This window comes from Cherax quadricarinatus, chromosome 39, assembly GCF_038502225.1.
Source record: "Cherax quadricarinatus isolate ZL_2023a chromosome 39, ASM3850222v1, whole genome shotgun sequence".
Lineage (NCBI taxonomy): Eukaryota > Metazoa > Arthropoda > Malacostraca > Decapoda > Parastacidae > Cherax > Cherax quadricarinatus.
The window spans coordinates 22,066,100-22,088,774 of record NC_091330.1 but is presented as its reverse complement, the minus strand read 5'-3'; the positions used below and the strand labels follow the sequence as shown (position 1 = coordinate 22,088,774).

Here is a 22,675-nt window from a genome sequence, read left to right as displayed (position 1 = left end):
GAATCTTTATTCAGGAAACGTTTCGCCACACAGTGGCTTCATCAGTCCAATACAAAGAGGAAGGCGTAAGGAGAGGAGGAGTATGAGGTAATCAGTCCCTCAGCCTGGAGTCGATGTGTTCAGTCCATCAATCTTGTAGAATGTACAGCATAGGGCCGTAGACGTGGCTTATATACTGTAGTGAGGTGAGGTGAAGGCGGGGTCATAGTGGTACCATCCACTAGTCGAAGTAGGTCTTCGTCCAAAGGTTGAACAAATGTTGAAGAATTCTTTGTAACAAGATCCCATGATGCTGCAGTGTCTGACAGTTGTGATGAATGGTTTGAAAAAACCGACAAGTTGAAGATTGAGACACTTATGCAGCATATGGGAATCTTCACCTCATGTCACTACAGTATATAAGCCACGTCTACGGCCCTATGCTGTACATTCTACAAGATTGATGGACTGAACACATCGACTCCAGGCTGAGGGACTGATTACCTCATACTCCTCCTCTCCTTACGCCTTCCTCTTTGTATTGGACTGATGAAGCCACTGTGTGGCGAAACGTTTCCTGAATAAAGATTCCCATATGCTGCACAAGTGTGTCAATCTTCAACTTGTCGGTTTTTCAAACCATTCATCACACACACGTTCTGTGTATTTGCTTACAATCATATTTGTTCTCATATATATTAGGTGGTTTAGGTAATGATGAGAATATTGAAGTATGTTTTTATTTTACTGGTTTTAATTAAGTATTTCTGTTTACATGTAATGCAATATTTTTTCGGATCTCATTCAGAGATTTATTTAGTGATTATTTAAGCTAAAAGTATAAAAATGTTTTATTTACTGTGGAAAAATAAAATAATTAAATTACCACGATAAATGACAGTCGAGTGAGATTTTGGCAGCGAAAGTTGAAAATCTTTAAATGTAGTCATTTTTAAATTATCTGGAACATTAAGAGCACCGCAGTCAGAAGTGATCTAATCTCCAGTTGTATCTGATTATATTGTTCCTGAGAATATTTCTTTGCTATAGCTTGGAACGCACTAATTGATGACAAAATTAATATTTTGTGAAAGATATTCTCATATAAGACTATCCACGTTTTTTTTTCCAGGAAATGTAGAAGTATTTATTAGTTAAGTTATTGTTACCTTGAATACCTTTAGTTACGGTCACTAACGATTTTCATTACATTAGACATCTTTTTTTTTATGTTTCTTAGAGTTTTAGAATTGGGAAGCAGTGTTTAAAATTCTTTCAGATTATCTGTCTATAATTTCAATTAAAGTTAAACCACTAAATTTTTGATCCTCACGCTGTCACTATCAATAAAAGGCTCCTACTGTATCTCTTACCTTCTCACGTAAATTATAATAATTTACTTGTTCTAATTAGATATAGTAAAGTACTTTGAAAAATTTTCGTATTAGAATTTGAGAGTCTCATTCCAAGAGTCAACCACAGTTTTTTCAGCAATTAGACATCATTCCGAGGACAGTAATTATACACTTTTCAGATGACTTTCATATTATTGCTAAGTATAGAATGGACTATATCTAACAATGTTGTAAGACTTTATATTAGCCAACTTAAAGACTTAATGATTCTGAAATAAGTTTGTTTAATTAAAATTGCTTTTGTTCCCCAAGCCTTTTTCTTTCTTTCATTAACTTTGTGTTTGCAATATTTAAAGATTGTCTACTGCAGAAGGGTCATTAAGGCGGCAAATCACCTGTACACCTCTACTCAACATTACTAGAATTTTTAAAAAACAAATTGAAATTTTACTGTTTATATATATATATATATATATATATATATATATATATATATATATATATATATATATATATATATATATATATTATATATATATATATATATATATATATATATATATATAAAGATAGATATAGATATATATAGATATATACACACACACACAAATATACATCTTGTGGTATATATTTTGTGCTCTGCCTTGTTCACTGTGGGTTAGTGTCTGACATTTTTTTGTGGCGTATCTTGCTACCTGGTATTATATATTTTTTTTTTTTTTTTTTATTTTGTAAATATAAATTGTAACCGTAATATTTGAATTTTAAAATTTTGTCTGGTGTAATGATGTGGTTTCAGAATCCCAAAGATAAAGATTTAACTTTGTATAGTTGATGTTCTACTGGTGATAAATAATTTTATGATAACCAAGCCATTGCTTCCTTGTATAATGTATGATTCACGACCTCACATTCCTAAAATTTAGTTGTCTAAATATATATTTTTTTTCCAGCCTGGCCAGGAGAACCCGAAGGTCACGTTGTGGGTAGTTGACCTAAGGTCGATCAAGCTACGTGACCTGAAACCCCCGAACTTGGTCAAAGACCAGTTAGTGCACTCCGCAGTGTGGTTTGTGTGGGAGGATTAACGACGTTCTTATCGTTTGTTGTCTCACTTAAGTGTAGTTTGGCCTTGGTGGCACCAACATCATTCGCACCTACCAGCCAGCCAGGCAGGCAGCCAGCCATGCAGGCACGCAAGCAGGCAGGCAGGCAGGCAGGCAGCCAGCCATGCAAGCAGGCAGGCAGGCAGCGGGCCGCCGGGACCCTCAGTCCAGGGCCACGGAGCCAGTCGAAACTACAGCGATGGACCTGCCACTACCGGAGATGGCTTTGCCCTACACTTCTTTAGTTCCCCTTTTTCCACCAGTAATATTTTAGTCCACCGGTCGAATTACTTGTAACAGGTCCATGCGATATCATTTAAAAATTGATGTTATGTGATCTTTAAGCTATTTAGAGCTTTTTATTTTAGTGCCGCTCTAATGTCCACCTACGCAATATATATTTGAGGTAATGTAAACGATATTAGAGTAAAACAAACACTGATGAGGACGTTGTTGTTCCTTTACTGCAATATTCTTCACCTTAACATCTAAACTACTTACTTCTATTGTAAGTGGCTTCACCCTCACTAGTACCGGTAGTTATGTGTTAAAAGTAGTGATGAGCCTCACCAGTAGATATAATTCTTTTCTGCAGCTTTTGATGTGACGTTTATCCCTGTAATATAGCTTTCCACATTTCAAAATACATTCGTTTTTTGTCACATGTCTTAAGAGAAAAATTCCTGGATTTTCACTGTTTCAGCACTGCAAATAATACATTAAGGTATTTGCAGCGAGCGGTGTTACATGTCTATGTTTTACTTACAATATGCATGACTTTCATGGCACCAGAATACATGTTAGTCAATGTTCCGCCAGCACCCCCTGTGACTTCGGCGGACGATGGGAAGCTGGTCAGAATGGATCTCTCTGGTTCCTCCAGCTGACACTGAACCAACCACATTCATTTTGCTCCTAACTGATTGCAACATTCTAAAATTTAGTTACATCTAAGCATTTTGTTTTAAAGCCAAGTAGGTCTTTCACATGTTTTAGTAATAATTCCCCTAAATTTCTCAGCAAGCGCGGTCCCTTAACATTCCAAAAAAGAAAAAAAAAGGCGGGTGGGAGATCCGCTCCCTCAAGTTGGTGACACTCAAGATAATTAACAATTACTTTTGTTCTATTTTGTTTGCTATTTTTTTTTCATTAAAACCATTGTAAAATAATGCTGAGAGTAAACTTTATAGTACTGATCCTTTAGTTTAGTATGATTCTAGATGCATATAGTAACTTTCTTTGTATTAACATGATCCTAGTTATATAGAACCCTTCCTACCTCCCTTCCCAGACCTCACTTTATAACGTAGTCGTCTGTATATTTTGATTTTTTGACATATACAGATATTAATGGTTTTGCAAAGCTAGAAACACTGAGGTAATATTTTTTATTTTATCTGTATTCTTCGGCAAAATTTCGTAATACCAGAGATGCCATAGTAGACTTTCTTCTTTTACTTAATTTATTTGTTTTTCTTATCTTGCTAATTTTGTTCCCAGGCTCTTTAACTTTTTGTATTTATAAACAATGTATAGATGGTTTAATTTTCTACTTACGTAATATTTTAAGGCAGTAGTGTCATAATAGTGATAATACTGACAAGGTATACACTGTTTTATTAGTTGACAATAAGTTCTGAACATTTTATATTTGTATCTGGAACGCAGTGTGGTGACACGAGTGCCCCTGATTTGTTGACCAATAACAAAAACACCCATTGTTAGAATTGCATGTAATTCAGTGGTTAGTGTTTGGCTCACAACCAAAAAGTACTAGGTTCGATTACCGGGGAGGACGAGACGTATGAGCAAGTTTCTTTACGCCTGCTTTCCATTTTGACCTAGCAGGAAATATATATCTGTATTATGTTAGCCGAATGTTAAGGGCCACATCCTGGATGCTGGTATGCCTGAAGTAGTCCTAGGTCTTGAGGATGAGGGGGTTGTACCACAGCAAGAGTCAGACATCCTGGTAAAGGGGTATATCATAGCTAGAACCAGGCTGATGGATGGGTGGTATACTGTAGGCAGGGGTAGGCTTTGTAAAAAAGTTCAGGTGAGTAGTCAGTTCTTAGTATGTAAAAATAAATGCTCTCTTTATGCAGAACAACCACTGAAAAAATAGTGAAATTTCAAGCGCTTTCGTGACGTCTCACATTATTAAGGAAATGCTCTCTTGTAGAGAAAATGGTTCAACGGCGAGCTGTGTTGGTTCCCAGCATTCTGTTTGCATATTAGCACCTGTCTTGGAGGTGACCAGACGTTAATGGGCGCATGAGTTTCTGTCTCCTAATAACATCTTCATTTTTGCACTATAATCACCCTTGTCCATAATTACTATCGTATTTGCTTTGTCTGCTTTCGTAAAGTGAAGTCTAGAATCTTTCCTTAATTCATGGTATGACTAAACAAATCATTAAAGACAGTTGTGTTGCAGAGGTCTGAGCAAAACTCGAGGTTGATTATAGTGGAAACATGAACATGTTATTAGGAGACAGAACAACTCAGGCGCCCCTTAACAGTCCCATCATGGAGCAAGAAATATTTGTGTGTTTATATTGAAGGAAGTGCAGCCTTGCATGTGAGCGCTGTACCAGAGAATAAACTGGCGAAATTAGCTTGGAAGAATATTTCGAAAAGGAAAAGTTCCATATATTATGAACACATATTCAAACTTTTGATAAAAAAATTCCCCCCAAAATGCTGACGTGTGTCTGTAAGATTACTTGTCAACTATATGGTAAAATTTATTACTGTCTAACTGGTAAAAGTCTTGAACTAAGGTTAAAACAACATAAATATAGCATTAGAAGTGGACAATATTCTAATTCACTGTTTATTCATGTGAGAGATTTTAATCATCCAATTGATTTTAAATATGATGAGAAAGTTATATTAAGCAAGTTCCTGGTCAACACTAATATAATAGAATCATGTTTCATAAAAAATTAGTTTTGAAAATAATAGGAATATTTCTTTTGGTTTATATAAATTGGATTCAATTAATAAAATTTTGGGAAATTTTGAGGTACATTAGAAAAATTTTTGGGTAGAATATAAGCTGTGTTTCACGGATCACTAACTACCTACCTACATCATCATAATAACTCAGGTGTTGTTGGGGGGGGTGTCAGCGAGGTGTAGTCTCATACTTATATACCTGATAACCTTTTTATTCTTTTATGGTTCCTTGATAATGTGAGATGTCACGAAAGCGCTTGGAATTTTGCTATTTTTTCACAGTGGTTCTGCATATAAAGATATATATATATATATATATATATATATATATATATATATATATATATATATATATATATATATATATATATATATATATTGTAAATATCGCAAACCAAGCGATACAGGATGCAAAACAACCACGGGGGAGTAGAATGATAGCTCGAGGCCTTTCGTGTTGCAGTCAACACATCAGCAGCTTGCAGAGTTGCAGAAAACAGGAGGGTGTCCAAACAAATACGATCCCTTTCTGGCCTTGGGTACTAGTATACCTGGGGGTATTTCCTGATCACTTCTATCTCTCTCTCTCTCTCTCTCTCTCTCTCTCCCGTGGGATCGTATTTGCTTGGACATCCTCCTCTTTTCTTCAACTTCGCAACTTCTTGATGTGTTGATCGCAGCACAAAACACCTCGACCTGTCATTCTACTCCCCCTCCCCCGTGGTTGTTATATATAAATATATATATATATATGTCGTGTCGAATAGGTAAAACTTGCGATTTTCGCTTAAATGGCAACGCTCTTGCCGAATAAGACAAGCGAAAATTTGTATATGCAATAATGTCGCAAAAATCATTCTGATCCTAACGGCAAAAATATATTTCATTGTTTATTATTAAATTATTGTAAACTTATCTAAAATATGTTTAGCTGGATTAGGCTAAATTAAATTGAGCTTGTTATAATAAAGTTAAGTAAGTTTTCTAAGGTTCTTTTGGTACAAAATTATTAATTTTTACATTAACATAAACAAAAAAATATATCTTTAAACGTATAAAAGAAAATTTTTGAAAAGACTTAATTTTAAATGAATTCTTGCTAATCGACCAATTTTATTTATTTGGCACGGCATATATATATATATATATATATATATATATATATATATATATATATATATATATATATATATATATATATATATATATATATATATATATATATATATATATATATATATATATATATATATATATATATATATATATATATATTTATTATCACACTGGCCGATTCCCACCAAGGCAGGGTGGCCCGAAAAAGAAAAACTTTCACCATCATTCACTCCATCACTGTCTTGCCAGAAGGGTGCTTTACACTACAGTTTTTAAACTGCAACATTAACACCCCTCCTTCAGAGTGCAGGCACTGTACTTCCCATCTCCAGGACTCAAGTCCGGCCTGCCGGTTTCCCTGAACCCCTTCATAAATGTTACTTTGCTCACACTCCAACAGCACGTCAAATATTAAAAACCATTTGTCTCCATTCACTCCTATCAAACACGCTCACGCATGCCTGCTGGAAGTCCAAGCCCCTCGCACACAAAACGTCCTTTACCCCCTCTCTCCAACCTTTCCTAGACCGACCCCTACCCCACCTTCCTTCCACTGCAGACTGATACACTCTTGAAGTTATTCTGTTTCGCTCCATTCTCTCCACATGTCCGAACCACCTCAACAACCCTTCCTCAGCCCTCTGGACAACAGTTTTGGTAATCCCGCACCTCCTCCTAACTTCCAAACTACGAATTCTCTGCATTATATTCACACCACACATTGCCCTCAGACATGACATCTCCACTGCCTCCAGCCTTCTCCTCGCTGCAACATTCATCACCCATGCTTCACACCCATATAAGAGCGTTGGTAAAACTATACTCTCATACATTCCCCTCTTTGCCTCCAAGGACAAAGTTCTTTGTCTCCACAGACTCCTAAGTGCACCACTCACCCTTTTCCCCTCATCAATTCTATGATTCACCTCATCTTTCATAGACCCATCCGCTGACACGTCCACTCCCAAATATCTGAATACATTCACCTCCTCCATACTCCAATCTGATATCCAATCTTTCATCACCTAATCTTTTTGTTATCCTCATAACCTTACTCTTTCCTGTATTCACTTTCAATTTTCTTCTTTTGCACACCCTACCAAATTCATCCACCAATCTCTGCAACTTCTCTTCAGAATCTCCCAAAAGCACAGTGTCATCAGCAAAGAGCAACTGTGACAACTCCCACTTTGTGTGATTCTTTATCTTTTAACTCCATGCCTCTTGCCAAGACCCTCGCATTTACTTCTCTTACAACCCCATCTATAAATATATTAAACAACCACGGTGACATCACACATCCTTGTCTAAGGCCTACTTTTACTGGGAAATAATTTCCCTCTTTCCTACATACTCTAACTTGAGCCTCACTATCCTCGTAAAAACTCTTCACTGCTTTCAGTAACCTACCTCCTACACCAAACACCTGCAACATCTGCCACATTGCCCCCCTATCCACCCTGTCATACGCCTTTTCCAAATCCATGAATGCCACAAAGACCTCTTTAGCCTTATCTAAATACTGTTCACTTATATGTTTCACTGTAAACACCTGGTCCACACACTCCCTACCTTTCCTAAAGCCTCCTTGTTCATCTGCTATCCTATTCTCCGTCTTACTCTTAATTCTTTCAATAATAACTCTACCATACACTTTGCCAGGTATACTCAACAGACTTATCCCCCTATAATTTTTGCACTCTCTTTTATCCCCTTTGCCTTTATACAAAGGAAGTATGCATGCTCTCTGCCAATCCCTAGGTACCTTACCCTCTTCCATACATTTATTAAATAAGTGCACCAACCACTCCAAAACTATATCCCCACCTGCTTTTAACATTTCTATCTTTATCCCATCAATCCCGGCTGCCTTACCCCCTTTCATTTTACCTACTGCCTCACGAACTTCCCCAACACTCACAAGTGGCTCTTCCTCACTTCTACAAGATGTTGTTCCTCCTTGCCCTATACACGAAATCACAGCTTCCCTATCTTCATCAACATTTAACAATTCCTCAAAATATTCCCTCCATCTTCCCAATACCTCTAACTTTCCATTTAATAACTCTCCTCTCCTATTTTTAACTGACAAATCCATTTGTTCTCTAGGCTTTCTTAACTTGTTAATCTCACTCCAAAACTTTTTCTTATTTTCAACAAAATTTGTTGATAACATCTCACCCACTCTCTCATTTGCTCTCTTTTTACATTGCTTCACCACCCTCTTAACCTCTCTCTTTTTCTCCATATACTCTTCCCTTCTTGCATCACTTCTACTTTGTAAAAACTTCTCATATGCTAACTTTTTCTCCCTTACTACTCTCTTCACATCATCATTCCACCAATCGCTCCTCTTCCCTCCCGCACCCACTTTCCTGTAACCACAAACTTCTGCTGAACACTCTAACACTACATTTTTAAACCTACCCCATACCTCTTCGACCCCATTGCCTATGCTCTCATTAGCCCATCTATCCTCCAATAGCTGTTTATATCTTACCCTAACTGCCTCCTCTTTTAGTTTATAAACCTTCACCTCTCTCTTCCCTGATGCTTCTATTCTCCTTGTATCCCATCTACCTTTTACTCTCAGTGTAGCTACAACTAGAAAGTGATCTGATATATCTGTGGCCCCTCTATAAACATGTACATCCTGAAGTCTACTCAACAGTCTTTTATCTACCAATACATTATCCAACAAACTACTGTCATTTCGCCCTACATCATATCTTGTATACTTATTTATCCTCTTTTTCTTAAAATATGTATTACCTATAACTAAACCCCTTTCTATACAAAGTTCAATCAAAGGGCTCCCATTATCATTTACACCTGGCACCCCAAACTTACCTACCACACCCTCTCTGAAAGTTTCTCCTACTTTAGCATTCAGGTCCCCTACCACAATTACTCTCTCACTTGGTTCAAAGGCTCCTATACATTCACTTAACATCTCCCAAAATCTCTCTCTCTCCTCTGCATTCCTCTCTTCTCCAGGTGCATACACGCTTATTATGACCCACTTCTCGCATCCAACCTTTACTTTAATCCACATATTTCTTGCATTTACACATTCATATTCTCTTTTCTCCTTCCATAACTGATCATTCAACATTACTGCTACCCCATCCTTTGCTCTAACTCTCTCAGATACTCCAGATTTATTCCCATTTATTTTCCCCCACCGAAACTCCCCTACCCCCTTCAGCTTTGTTTCGCTTAGGGCCATGACATCCAACTTCTTTTCACTCATAACATCAGCAATCATCTGTTTCTTGTCATCCGCACTACATCCACGCACATTTAAGCATCCCAGTTTTATAAAGTTTTTCTTCTTCTCTTTTTTAGTAAATGTCTACAGGAGAAGGGGTTACTAGCCCATTGCTCCCGGCATTTTAGTCGCCTCATACGACATGCATGGCTTACGGAGGAAAGATTCTTTTCCACTTCCCCATGGACAATAGAAGAAATAAAGAGGAACAAGAGCTATTTAGAAAAAGGAGAAAACCCCAGATGTATGTATATATATATATGCATGTGCGTGTCTGTGAAGTGTGACCAAAGTGTAAGTAGGAGTAGCAAGATATCCCTGTTATCTAGCGTGTTTATGAGACAGAAAAAGAAACCAGTATATATATATATATATATATATATATATATATATATATATATATATATATATATATATATATATATATATATATATATTGTGTGTGTGTGTGTGTGAGTGCAATGCAATCACAGACAGACGATGTTAATGCAAGACAAGTCACGCGGGATAGAAATCTTCAGCTGTAGATCTTTCACATGTCTCTGCGTTATCAGGAGCTATGCAAAGTTCCAAGAGCAGCAACAAGTGGATAGAAAGGAAATTTCCTCAGAGTAAGGTAGCGTGGTGATGCCAGCCAGTTATAGTGGATAAGATATTTTTGAGAGAAAAGTAAGAAAAAATAAAAAAAAATCCTCTGGTATAAATGTCACCAATTTATTATCAAAATTAGTAAATACTCTAATAAGATTTATTTATATAGAAGATTTGCCTGAAGGAATGTAAATATGATCAACTTACATGGAAAATAAGTGATGTATTTACCTACATAAAACTGCTGGTGGACAATATGCAGAGAGCTACAGTCTGGCTCCTAAAAGAAACATAACTTATAAGGTCATGATGGAACATAAAAGGATATAGGCTTTTTAGTACATACATTCATCTGAACAAACAGGAGAGTCGGTTGTAAATCCAGAAAAATCACTGTCGAAAAAATTGTTGAAAGAGTTTTCTTACGAAGTGAGGAAGCAATGAATGGATTAATACAAGGGAATAATAAATCTTACAAAGATTGGAAAATATGACAGAATATATCTATTGAAGAGGGGATACAACGAGCATAGTTCTGCTCCTGTAACTACAACAGGTGGTTGGTGTGTCACACCTGTGGTACGTGTGTCACACCTGTGGTACGTGTGTCCAGGTGGTTGGTGTCACACCTGTGGTACGTATGCCCATGTGGTTGGTGTGTCACACCTGTGGTAGGTGTGTCCAGGTGGTTGGTGTGTCACAACTGTGGTACTTGTGTCCAGGTGGTTGGTGTGTTACAACTGTGGTACGTGTGTCCAGGTGGTTGGTGTGTCGCACCTGTGGTACGTGTGTCCAGGTGGTTGGTGTGTTACACTTGTGGTACGTGTGTCCAGGTGGTTGGTGTGTCACACCTGTGATACGTGTGTCCAGGTGGTTGGTATATCACACTTGTGGTACGTGTGTCCAGGTGGTTGGTGTGTCACACCTGTGGTACGTGTGTCCAGGTGGTTGGTGTGTCACACCTGTGGTACTTGTGTCCAGGTGGTTGGTGTGTCACACCTGTGGTATGTGCCAGGTGGTTGGTGTGTTGCAGCTGTGGTACGTGTGTCCAGGTGGTTGGTGTGTTACACCTGTGGTACGTGTGTCCAGGTGGTTGGTGTGTTACAGCTGTGGTACGTGTGTCCAGGTGGTTGGTGTGTTACACCTGTGGTACGTGTGTCCAGGTGGTTGGTGTGTGTCACTTGTGGTACGTGTGTCCAGGTGGTTGGTGTGTAACACCTGTGGTACGTGTGTCCAGGTGGTTGGTGTGTCACACCTGTGGTACGTGTGTCCAGGTGGTTGGTGTGTTACACTTGTGGTACGTGTGTCCAGGTGGTTGGTGTGTCACACCTGTGGTACGTGTGTCCAGGTGGTTGGTCTGTCACACTTGTGGTACGTGTGTCCAGGTGGTTGGTGTGTAACACTTGTGGTACGTGTGTCCAGGTGGTTGGTGTGTCACACCTGTGGTACGTGTGTCCAGGTGGTTGGTGTGTTACACCTGTTGTACTTGTGTCCAGGTGGTTGGTGTGTCACACTTGTGGTACGTGTATCCAGGTGGTTGGTGTGTCACACTTGTGGTACGTGTGTCCAGGTGGTTGGTGTGTAACACCTGTGGTACGTGTGTCCAGGTGGTTGGTGTGTCGCACCTGTGGTACGTGTGTCCAGGTGGTTGGTGTGTTACACTTGTGGTACGTGTGTCCAGGTGGTTGGTGTGTCACACCTGTGATACGTGTGTCCAGGTGGTTGGTGTGTCACACCTGTGATACGTGTGTCCAGGTGGTTGGTATATCACACTTGTGGTACGTGTGTCCAGGTGGTTGGTGTGTCACACTTGTGGTACGTGTGTCCAGGTGGTTGGTGTGTTACAGCTGTGGTACGTGTGTCCAGGTGGTTGGTGTGTTACACCTGTGGTACGTGTGTCCAGGTGGTTGGTGTGTCACACTTGTGGTACGTGTGTCCAGGTGGTTGGTGTGTCACACCTTGATACGTGTGTCACACTTGTGGTACGTGTGTCCAGGTGGTTGGTGTGTCACACCTGTGGTACGTGTGTCCAGGTGGTTGGTGTGTCACACCTGTGGTACGTGTGTCCAGGTGGTTGGTGTGTAACACCTGTGGTACGTGTGTCCAGGTGGTTGGTGTGTCGCACCTGTGGTACGTGTGTCCAGGTGGTTGGTGTGTTTCACTTGTGGTACGTGTGTCCAGGTGACTGGTGTCACACCTGTGGTACGTGTGTCCATGTGGTTGGTGTGTCACACTTGTGGTACGTGTGTCCATGTGGTTGGTGTGTCACACTTGTGGTACGTGTGTCCATGTGGTTGGTGTGTCACACCTGTGGTACATGTGTCCAGGTGGTTGGTGTGTCACACTTGTGGTACGTGTGTCCAGGTGGTTGGTGTGTCGCACCTGTGGTACGTGTGTCCAGGTGGTTGGTGTGTCACACCTGTGGTACGTGTGTCCAGGTGGTTGGTGTGTAACACCTGTGGTACGTGTGTCCAGGTGGTTGGTGTGTAACACCTGTGGTACGTGTGTCCAGGTGGTTGGTGTGTCACACCTGTGGTACGTGTGTCCAGGTGGTTGGTGTGTCACACCTGTGGTACGTGTGTCCAGGTGGTTGGTGTGTCGCACCTGTGGTACGTGTCCAGGTGGTTGGTGTGTAACACCTATGGTACGTGTGTCCAGGTGGTTGGTGTGTCGCACCTGTGGTACGTGTGTCCAGGTGGTTGGTGTGTCGCACCTGTGGTACGTGTGTCCAGGTGGTTGGTGTGTTACACTTGTGGTACGTGTGTCCAGGTGGTTGGTGTGTCACACTTGTGGTACGTATGTCCATGTGGTTGGAGTGTCACACTTGTGGTACGTGTGTCCATGTGGTTGGTGTGTCACACCTGTGGTACGTGTGTCACACCTGTGGTACGTGTCACACCTGTGGTACGTGTGTCACACCTGTGGTACGTGTCACACCTGTGGTACATGTATCCAGGTGGTTGGTGTGTCACACCTGTGGTACGTGTGTCCAGGTGGTTGTTGTGTCACACCTGTGGTACGTGTCACACCTGTGGTACGTGTGTCACACCTGTGGTACGTGTGTCACACCTGTGGTACGTGTGTCACACCTGTGGTACGTGTGTCACACCTGTGGTACGTGTGTCACACCTGTGGTACGTGTCACACCTGTGGTACGTGTCACACCTGTGGTACGTGTCACACCTGTGGTACGTGTGTCACACCTGTGGTACGTGTGTCACACCTGTGGTTCGTGTGTCACACCTGTGGTACGTGTGTCACACCTGTGGTACATGTGTCCAGGTGGTTGGTGTGTCACACCTGTGGTACGTGTGTCCAGGTGGTTGATGTGTCACACCTGTGGTACATGTGTCCAGGTGGTTCGTGTGTCACACCTGTGGTACGTGTGTGACACCTGTGGTACGTGTGTCACACCTGTGGTACGTGTGTGACACCTGTGGTACGTGTGTCACACCTGTGGTACGTGTGTCACACCTGTGGTACGTGTGTCACACCTGTGGTACGTGTGTCACACCTGTGGTACGTGTGTCACACCTGTGGTACGTGTGTCACACCTGTGGTACGTGTGTCACACCTGTGGTACGTGTCACACCTGTGGTACGTGTCACACCTGTGGTACGTGTCACACCTGTGGTACGTGTGTCACACCTGTGGTACGTGTGTCACACCTGTGGTTCGTGTGTCACACCTGTGGTACGTGTGTCACACCTGTGGTACATGTGTCCAGGTGGTTGGTGTGTCACACCTGTGGTACATGTGTCCAGGTGGTTGGTGTCACACCTGTGGTACGTGTGTCACACCTGTGGTACGTGTGTCACACCTGTGGTACGTGTGTCACACCTGTGGTACGTGTGTCACACCTGTGGTACGTGTGTCACACCTGTGGTTCGTGTGTCACACCTGTGGTACGTGTGTCACACCTGTGGTACATGTGTCACACTGTGGTACGTGTGTGTGGTACGTGTGTCACACCTGTGGTACGTGTGTCACACCTGTGGTACGTGTGTCACACCTGTGGTTCGTGTGTCACACCTGTGGTACGTGTGTCACACCTGTGGTACGTGTGTCACCGTGAATTCTGATTCATAGCAGTGATTTAGTTTAAGGTTTTCTTACCTCATTTATATATTTGCAATAACATTTTTCTAATTTTATTCTGTTTTTCATCACAATTCGGTGTATATTTTTTTTATTTTTTAAGTTTGTTAAATACCTAGTAATTGTTAGATTTAATATGTAAATACGTATTATATTGAGTGTCGGGAGGTGGGGTGGCGGTCCTGGTCAGTTATGTCAGCATTACTCTTCCCCTCTCCTCTCCTTCCATTACCTCGCCTTCCCTCACCTCTCCTCTCCTTCCATTACCTCGCCTTCCCTCACCTCTCCTCTCCTTCCATTACCTCGCCTTCCCTCTTCTTTCCTCTTACCTCATTGGTAAATTTTAGTTCGTAGATTGTTCCCGCAATACTCTTCCCCCACCTTCGTTTTCTATTTACGGTTCATACAGTGTATCCTACCACATCCTTCCTGGTTTAAGGCAATTTTAGGAATTTATGTATCTTCATAACGTACCTTTTAAGATTAATGGTATATCATTAGCACTTCCCTTGCGCAGCGATGTTTGCTTCATTGAATATGCTTTGGTATCCCTCCTAGTGTTAGACATGCTATCCCTGCCTCCCTCTTAATGCCAAGCATAACATCCCTACCTCCCAGTGTTAGGCATGCTAGCTGGCCCTGCCTCCCTCTTAATGCCAACCATTACATCCCTACCTCCCAGTGTTAGGTATGCTAGCTAGCCCTGCCTCCTCCTTTGTGTCAAGCATAACGTCCCTACCTCCCAGTGTTATGCATGCCAGCTAGCCCTGCCTCCCTCTTAATGTCAAATATTACATCCCTACCTCCAAGTGTTAAACATGCTACCTGGCTCTGCCTCCCTCTTAATGTCAAGCATAACATCCTGCCTCCCATTGTTAGGCATGATAGCTAGCCCTGCCCCCTTCTCTGTGTCAAGCATAACATCCCTATCTCCCAGTGTTAGGCATGCTAGCTAGCCCTGCCTCCCTCTTAATGTCAAACATTACATCCCTACCTCCCAGTTTTAGGTATGCTAGCTAGCCCTGCCACCTTTGTGTCAAGCATAACATCCCTACCTCCCAGTGTTAGGCATGCTAGCTAACCCTGCCTTCCTCTTAATGTCAAGCATAACATTGTTAGGTATGCTAGCTAGCCCTGCCTCCTTTGTGTCAAGCATAACATTGTTAGGCATGATAGCTAGCCCTGCCACCTTCTTTGTGTCAAGCATAACATCCCTACCTCCCAGTGTTAGTCATGCTAGCTAACTCTCCCACCTTCCCTCAGTGTCACAAACCACTGCTCAGTTTAAAGAAGTATGTGTGGAGGTATCGTTTACACGATGCAAATTATTGATTGCATTCGAGTCTGAACTTATGAGTTGGCAGTCTCACATACGCTCTGGCCCATTTTATATAAAAGTCAAGACTCACGAAATCGTAATAATACGATTGTAAAGAAGCCACGGACGGGTGGGTTTACACCTAGTGACCTGGAGCTTTACAACTTACTCGCCATGGGTTCGAATCTCACCCGTTCCGTGGTTTATAACGGATATACCAGACTTGTACCCTTTCCTAGCTAGCCTATCCAGAGTCAGGTGTGTCATGTGATATGTTCGGAATACTGCCCCTTTGTGTCATAAATATCTAATATATTCCGAATAAATGTCACGTACATCAGATATAGTGTCAGATATGTCCACCATTCTTCTCAGTGCCTGTAAATTAGTATCAGTTATATCCAGCATAGTATCCTGTAGCGTTAAAGATATCTCTCACAGTGCTTAATAGTGTTCATTCTGCCGCGTATAACGCTGTCATGCCCAACATTACCTTCCCACCACCATAGATGTTATCTCTTATATACTTGGGTCTCTCTCTCCTTGGGGCAGGTCGTCTAGTCACTGCTTGCGTCCCTACTTTCTACATCCCACCACTACCTACAAGACACAAGGGGGCGCTGCTCCCTCTCCCCACACCTTCCCGTCCGTAAAGTGTTATGTAGCTCTACTGTCCTTCTATCCATCTGTCACTTTTAGAGGAATGTGTCTCACTTTAGTTTATCTCTATCCCTTTGTTCCGCGAGAGACTTGAGAGACTGTTCTCACAGGACAACGCAGCGATTATCATCAACGAGGAGGAATGTGCTGTGTTGAGTCTTCATTGCTTCTGTTGATTACTGTTTGTGTTCACCAGTGTTCACTGTGTTGATCACTGCTTGCGTTCACTAGTGTTCATTGTGTTGATCACGGCTTGTGTTTACCAGTGCTTATTGTGTTGGCATTTGGTCGTGTTCACCATTGTTCACTTTGTTGGCCGCTGGCTATGTTCACCGGTGTTCATTTTACTGACCGTTTAATGTTCAATAATAACAATACTACTAATATTGGTCAACACTCATTTTCTGGTCATTGATATTACACTGATTTTAGGGTAAGGTAACTGTCACTTTCGAATTCAGCAACCCCTAAATACCCTAAATACCTTTAAATATCTTTCACAACGAATAAAATTCACAAATTGATTAGTATACTGATGGAAAAGATAGATTTAAATTTTGCCGCTAAAGTGGCTAGTTTATTGTGCACTCCATCTTCATCCTATGGATGGCAGCGCAAGAACATGTGGATGCACGACAGGCGTACCAGTTAGGCCCCAACAGGGTTAACAAGAGTACATCTGGATTTATATCTACAGTTCACTTATCTATTACAATCAAATTTAGAAAATAAGCTTAATATATCTGGTATCTTATTTTCATTAATAGAATATCTTGATATATCATGTAGATTACTGTCCATCTCTTTATTCCTCTTAAGTAGACAGTTAAACACACAGTGTTGAAGATAGTGACTGTTGGGCTGGCCACATACTTTGTATATGGCTTAATTATCATTTGTGTGTCTGCCAAACTGCCGGAAGTAGTTGTAACCAAGTCCAAGCCTGGGTACTGCAACATCCCTACGCCTGGGTACTGCAGCATCCCCAAGCCTGGGTACTGCAACATCCCCAAGCCTGGGTACTGCAGCATCCCCAAGCCTAGGTACTGCAGCATCCCCAAGCCTGGGTAATGCAACATCCCCAAGCCTGGGTACTGCAACATCCCCAAGCCTGGGTAGTGCAACATCCCCAAGCCTGGGTACTGCAGCATCCCCAAGCCTGGGTACTGCAGCATCCCCAAGCCTGGGTACTGCAACATCCCCAAGCCTGGGTACTGCAACATCCCCAAGCCTGAGTACTGCAACATCCCCAAGCCTGAGTACTGCAACATCCCCAAGCCTGGGTACTGGAGACATAAACACATATGCATTTTAATGTGATCCTTTATTGACAACGTTTCGCCCATACAGTGGGCTTTTTCAAGTCACAAACAGATCTACCTGGGCACATCTCAAACACTCGGGTAATCTTCTCAATCGCATTCGCAACATCAACATCAAGAACAAAAAACTTTCCAGCCTTGACGTAACTTCCCTATTCACCAAAGTACCTACTACACAAGCCATCGATCTCCTGCGCAGAAAAATTGACGATTCACTTGATCTTCCTATTCCAGCCAGCGATTTCATCGACCTCGTTGAACTATGTGTCGGCTTTACGTGTTTCTCTTTCGAAAATCACCTCTTTCAACAGACTTTTGGTCTACCCATGGGCTCACCACTCAGTGCCGTCCTGGCGAACGTATACATGGAACATCTGGAAGCCGAGCGTTTCTCCACCATTATTCCTTCGACTGTCACCTCCCAGGCGCTTCAACGTTCAAGCTCTCCAAGACAAGCTCAACCAGGTCGAGCCCTCAATCCAGAAGTCGACAACACTCTTCCTTTCCTTGATGTTCTTCTCTGCAAAACTGACCATGAACTTCGTTTTAAAGTCTATCGAAAACCAACCAACCAAAACGATCTTCTCCACTTCTACTCTCACCACGACACCAAAACTAAACGTGGTGTAATTATAGGCTTCTTGCGCGCACTCAGAATCTGCAGCAATGAGTTCCTTGAGGAAGAATGCATTATAATTGAACAAGTATTTTCTAAACTCCACTATCCTCGTCACTTCATCAGAGACTGCAGACGGCGGGCATTAAACATCTTCAACACACCCAGAGAAGACACTGCCGAGAAGAGATACATAGTCCTCCCCACCAACTCCATTGCCAAACATGTTTCCAACATCTTTTCCAATACATCATTCCAAGTATCTACCTCCACAACCACGACCATCAAGGACATCACCAGTAGTAGACAGGACAAGCTTCCATCCTCTGCAGGGGTATACATAATCCCTTGTAATGACTGCAACAAATTATACGTGGGCGAAACATCAAGAGACCTCCAAACACGTATTTCAGAACACCAATACGCAAGCAGGACTGACGATACAAGGAATGCCTGTGTACAACATCACAATTCACACAACCATTTAATTAAGTACAGAAACTCAAGACTTATCGCCACAGAAGACAACACTCAATACCGAAGAATCCTGGAATCATCGCTTATCTCTATAACCAACAATTTCAACCAGAACAATGGCTTCTATAACATAGCTGAACCACTTGCCAAGAAACTTCTTCATCGCTATCCCACATAAGAACATAGAACACTGCAGAAGGTCTGCTCATAACTTGTCCAATACCCCTGCCAAGCTACCCAAGATTTTAGACTCTATAACCCCACTCGGTAGATCAGTTGCAGCATTCTCCACCTAACCTCAACATTCTGAACCTGACTATAAATACTCACCCCTCAAGGAAGGTTCCTTGATGTTGGTGAGGGGCTCTTGATTTAGGGAATTGGATCTGTGCTCCAGTTCCCCGAATTAAGCCTGAATGCCTTCCACATCCCCCCCCCCAGGCGCTGTATAATCCTCCGGGTTTAGCGCTTCCCCCTTGATTATAATAATAATAATATAAATACTCACGTACCTTCCATCCCAGGTAGATCTGTTTGTGACTTGAAAAAGCCCACTGTGTGGGCGAAACGTTGTCAATAAAGGATCACATTAAACTGCATGTGTGTTTGTCTCCATTGTGTCGGTATTTTATACCATTTATTTTCAAGCCTGGGTACTGCAACATCAGTCAGTCTGCTCTCATTGCAGGTTACTCTATTAACGGTTCTATTTACATACATGTTATCATAATAGGTTATAGATCTACTCACACTTGTAACTGCATTCCTTTAACATTCACTTTCATTATTAACTTCTCTCTTAATATTATTATTACACCTAGATACATACACATCAAAGTTATATTCTCCACAAGATATATTTTCTGCCACAGTCGCAGACATATATACTGATGGTGTTCACCATGTTCACTAGTGATGGTGTTCACCATGTTCATTAGTGTTGGTGTTCATGTTCACTAGTGATGATTTTCACCATGTTCACTAGTGTTGGTGTTCACTAGTGATAGTGTTCTCCATGTTTAAAAGTGATAGTGTTCACTATGTTTACTAGCAATAGTGTTCACTATGTTTACTAGCAATAGTGTTCACCATGTTTACTGGTGCTCACTGTGTTTACTAGTGATGGTGTTCACTAGATTTACTAGTGATAATATTCGCCATGTTTACTGGCGTTCACTAGTGATACTGTTCACCATGTTTACTGATGTTCACTATGTTTACTAGTGATAGTGTTCACCATATTTACTGGTGTTCCCTATGTTTACTAGTGATAGTGTTCACTATGTTTACTGGTGCTCACTATGTTTACTAGTGATAGTGTTCACTATGTTTACTTGTGTTCACCATGCTTACCAGCGATAGTGTTCACTATGTTTACTGGTGTTTACTATATTTACTAGTGATAGTGTTCACTAAGTTTACTAGTGTTCACTATGTTTACTAGTGATGGTGTTCACTATGTTTACTGATGTTTACTATATTTACTAGTGATGGTGTTCACTAAGTTTACTAGTGTTCACTATGTTTACTAGTGATGGTGTTCACTATGTTTACTGGTATTTACTATGTTTACTAGTGATAGTGTTCACCATATTTACTGGTGTTCACTATGTTTACTAGTAATAGTTTTCACTATGTTTATTAGTGATGGTGTTCACTGTGTTTACTAGATAGTGTTCACCATGTTAATTGGTGTTCACTATGTTTACTAGTGACAGTGTTCACTAGGTTTACTGGTGTTCACCATGGTTACCAGCGATAGTGTTCACTATGTTTACTGGTGCTCACTATGTTTACTAGTGATAGTGTTCACTATGTTTACTTGTGTTCACCATGGTTACCAGCGATAGTGTTCACTATGTTTACTGGTGTTTACTATATTTACTAGTGATGGTGTTCACTAAGTTTACTGGTATTTACTATGTTTACTAGTGATAGTGTTCACCATATTTACTGGTGTTCACTATGTTTACTAGTAATAGTTTTCACTATGTTTATTAGTGATGGTGTTCACTGTGTTTACTAGATAGTGTTCACCATGTTAATTGGTGTTCACTATGTTTACTAGTGACAGTGTTCACTAGGTTTACTGATGTTCACTATGTTTACTGGTGTTCACTGTTTACTAGTGATTGTGTTCACCATGTTTACTGGTCTTCACTATGTTTACTAGTGATGGTGTTCACCATGTTCACTAGTGATAGTGTTCATGTTTACTAGTGATGGTGTTCACTATGTTTTTAAGTGGTGGTGTTCACTATGTTTACCAGTGATGGTGTTCACCTTGTTTTCTGGTGTTCACTATGTTTACTAGTGGTGTTCACTGTTTACTAGTGATAGTGTTCATGTTTACTGGTGTTCACTGTGTTTTCTATTGATGGTGTTCACTATGTTTACTAGTGATAGTGTTCACCTTGTTTGCTGGTGTTCACTATGTTTACTGGTGATGGTGTTCACTGTTTACTAGTGATGGTGATCACTATGTTTACTAGTGATGGTGTTCACCATGTTCACTAGTGATGTTCACTAGTGATGGTGTTCACAATGTTTACTAGTGATAGTGTCCACTATGTTTACTGGTGTTCACTATGTTTACTAGTGATGGTGTTCACTATGGTAACTGGTGTTCACTATGTTTACTAGTGATAGTGTTCACCATGTTTACTGGTGATGGTGTTCACCATGTTTTCTAGTGATGATGCTCACCATGTTTACTGGTGTTCACTACGTTTATTAGTGATGGTGTTCACCATGCTTAATGGTGTTCACTATGTTTAGTGATGGTGTTCACTATGTTTACTGGTGCTCACTGTGTTTACTAGTGATGTTCACCATGTTTACTAGTGATGGTGTTCAACATGTTTACTAGTGATAGTTTTCACTATACATACTAGTGATAGTGTTCACCATACATAGTGATAGTGTTCACCATACATAGTGATAGTGTTCATACCTACCACTGATAATGTTCTCCTTACTAGTGATAGTGTTCATCATACATAGTGATAGCGTTCTCCATACATACTAGTGATAGTGTTCGCCATACTAGTGACAGTGTTCACCATACATACTAGTGATAGTGGTCACCATTCATACTAGTGATAGTGTTCACCATACATAGTAGTGATAGTGTTCACCATACATACTAGTGATAGTGTTCACCATACATACTAGTGATAGTGGTCACCATTCATACTAGTGAGAGTGTTCACCATTCATACTAGTGATAGTGTTCACGATACATACTAGTGATAGTGTTCACGATACATCCTAGTGATAGTGTTCACACGTACGAGTGATAGTGTTCACCATACATACTAGTGATAGCGGTCACCATTCATACTAGTGATAGTGTTCACGATACATACCAGTGATAGTGTTCACACATCCAAGTGATAGTGTTCACCTTACATACTAGTGATAGTGTTCACCATACATACTAGTGATAGTGTTCGCCATTCATGCTAGTGATAGTGTTCACCATACATACTAGCGATAGTGTTCATACATACTAGTGATAGTGTTCACCATACATACTAGTGATAGTGTTCACCATACATACTAGTGATAGTGTTCACCATACATACTAGTGATAGTGTTCATACATACTAGTGATAGTGTTCACCATACATACTAGTAATAGTGTTTATGCATACTAGTGATAGTGTTTATGCATACTAGTGATAGTGTTCACCATACATACTAGTGATAGTGTTCACCATTCATGCTAGTGATAGTGTTCATACATACTAGTGATAGTGTTCATTCATACTAGTGATAGTGTTCACCATACATACTAGTGATA

The 22,675-nt window shown here is 40.9% G+C and overlaps 1 protein-coding gene across 3 annotated transcripts in view; it reads left to right on the top strand.

The window, feature by feature from the left end:
• Dpp10 (Dipeptidyl peptidase 10) overlaps positions 1–22,675 on the top strand; it is a 470,951-nt gene that overhangs the window by 349,713 nt on the left and 98,563 nt on the right. For 2 of the 3 annotated variants that reach the window (XM_070092528.1, XM_070092526.1), the window contains exon 9: positions 2,288–2,403. In XM_070092528.1, coding sequence (XP_069948629.1) covers positions 2,288–2,403 — 116 coding nt within the window. The remainder of the gene's footprint in view (positions 1–2,287; positions 2,404–22,675) is intronic. The other variant, XM_070092527.1, reaches the window with a different exon arrangement.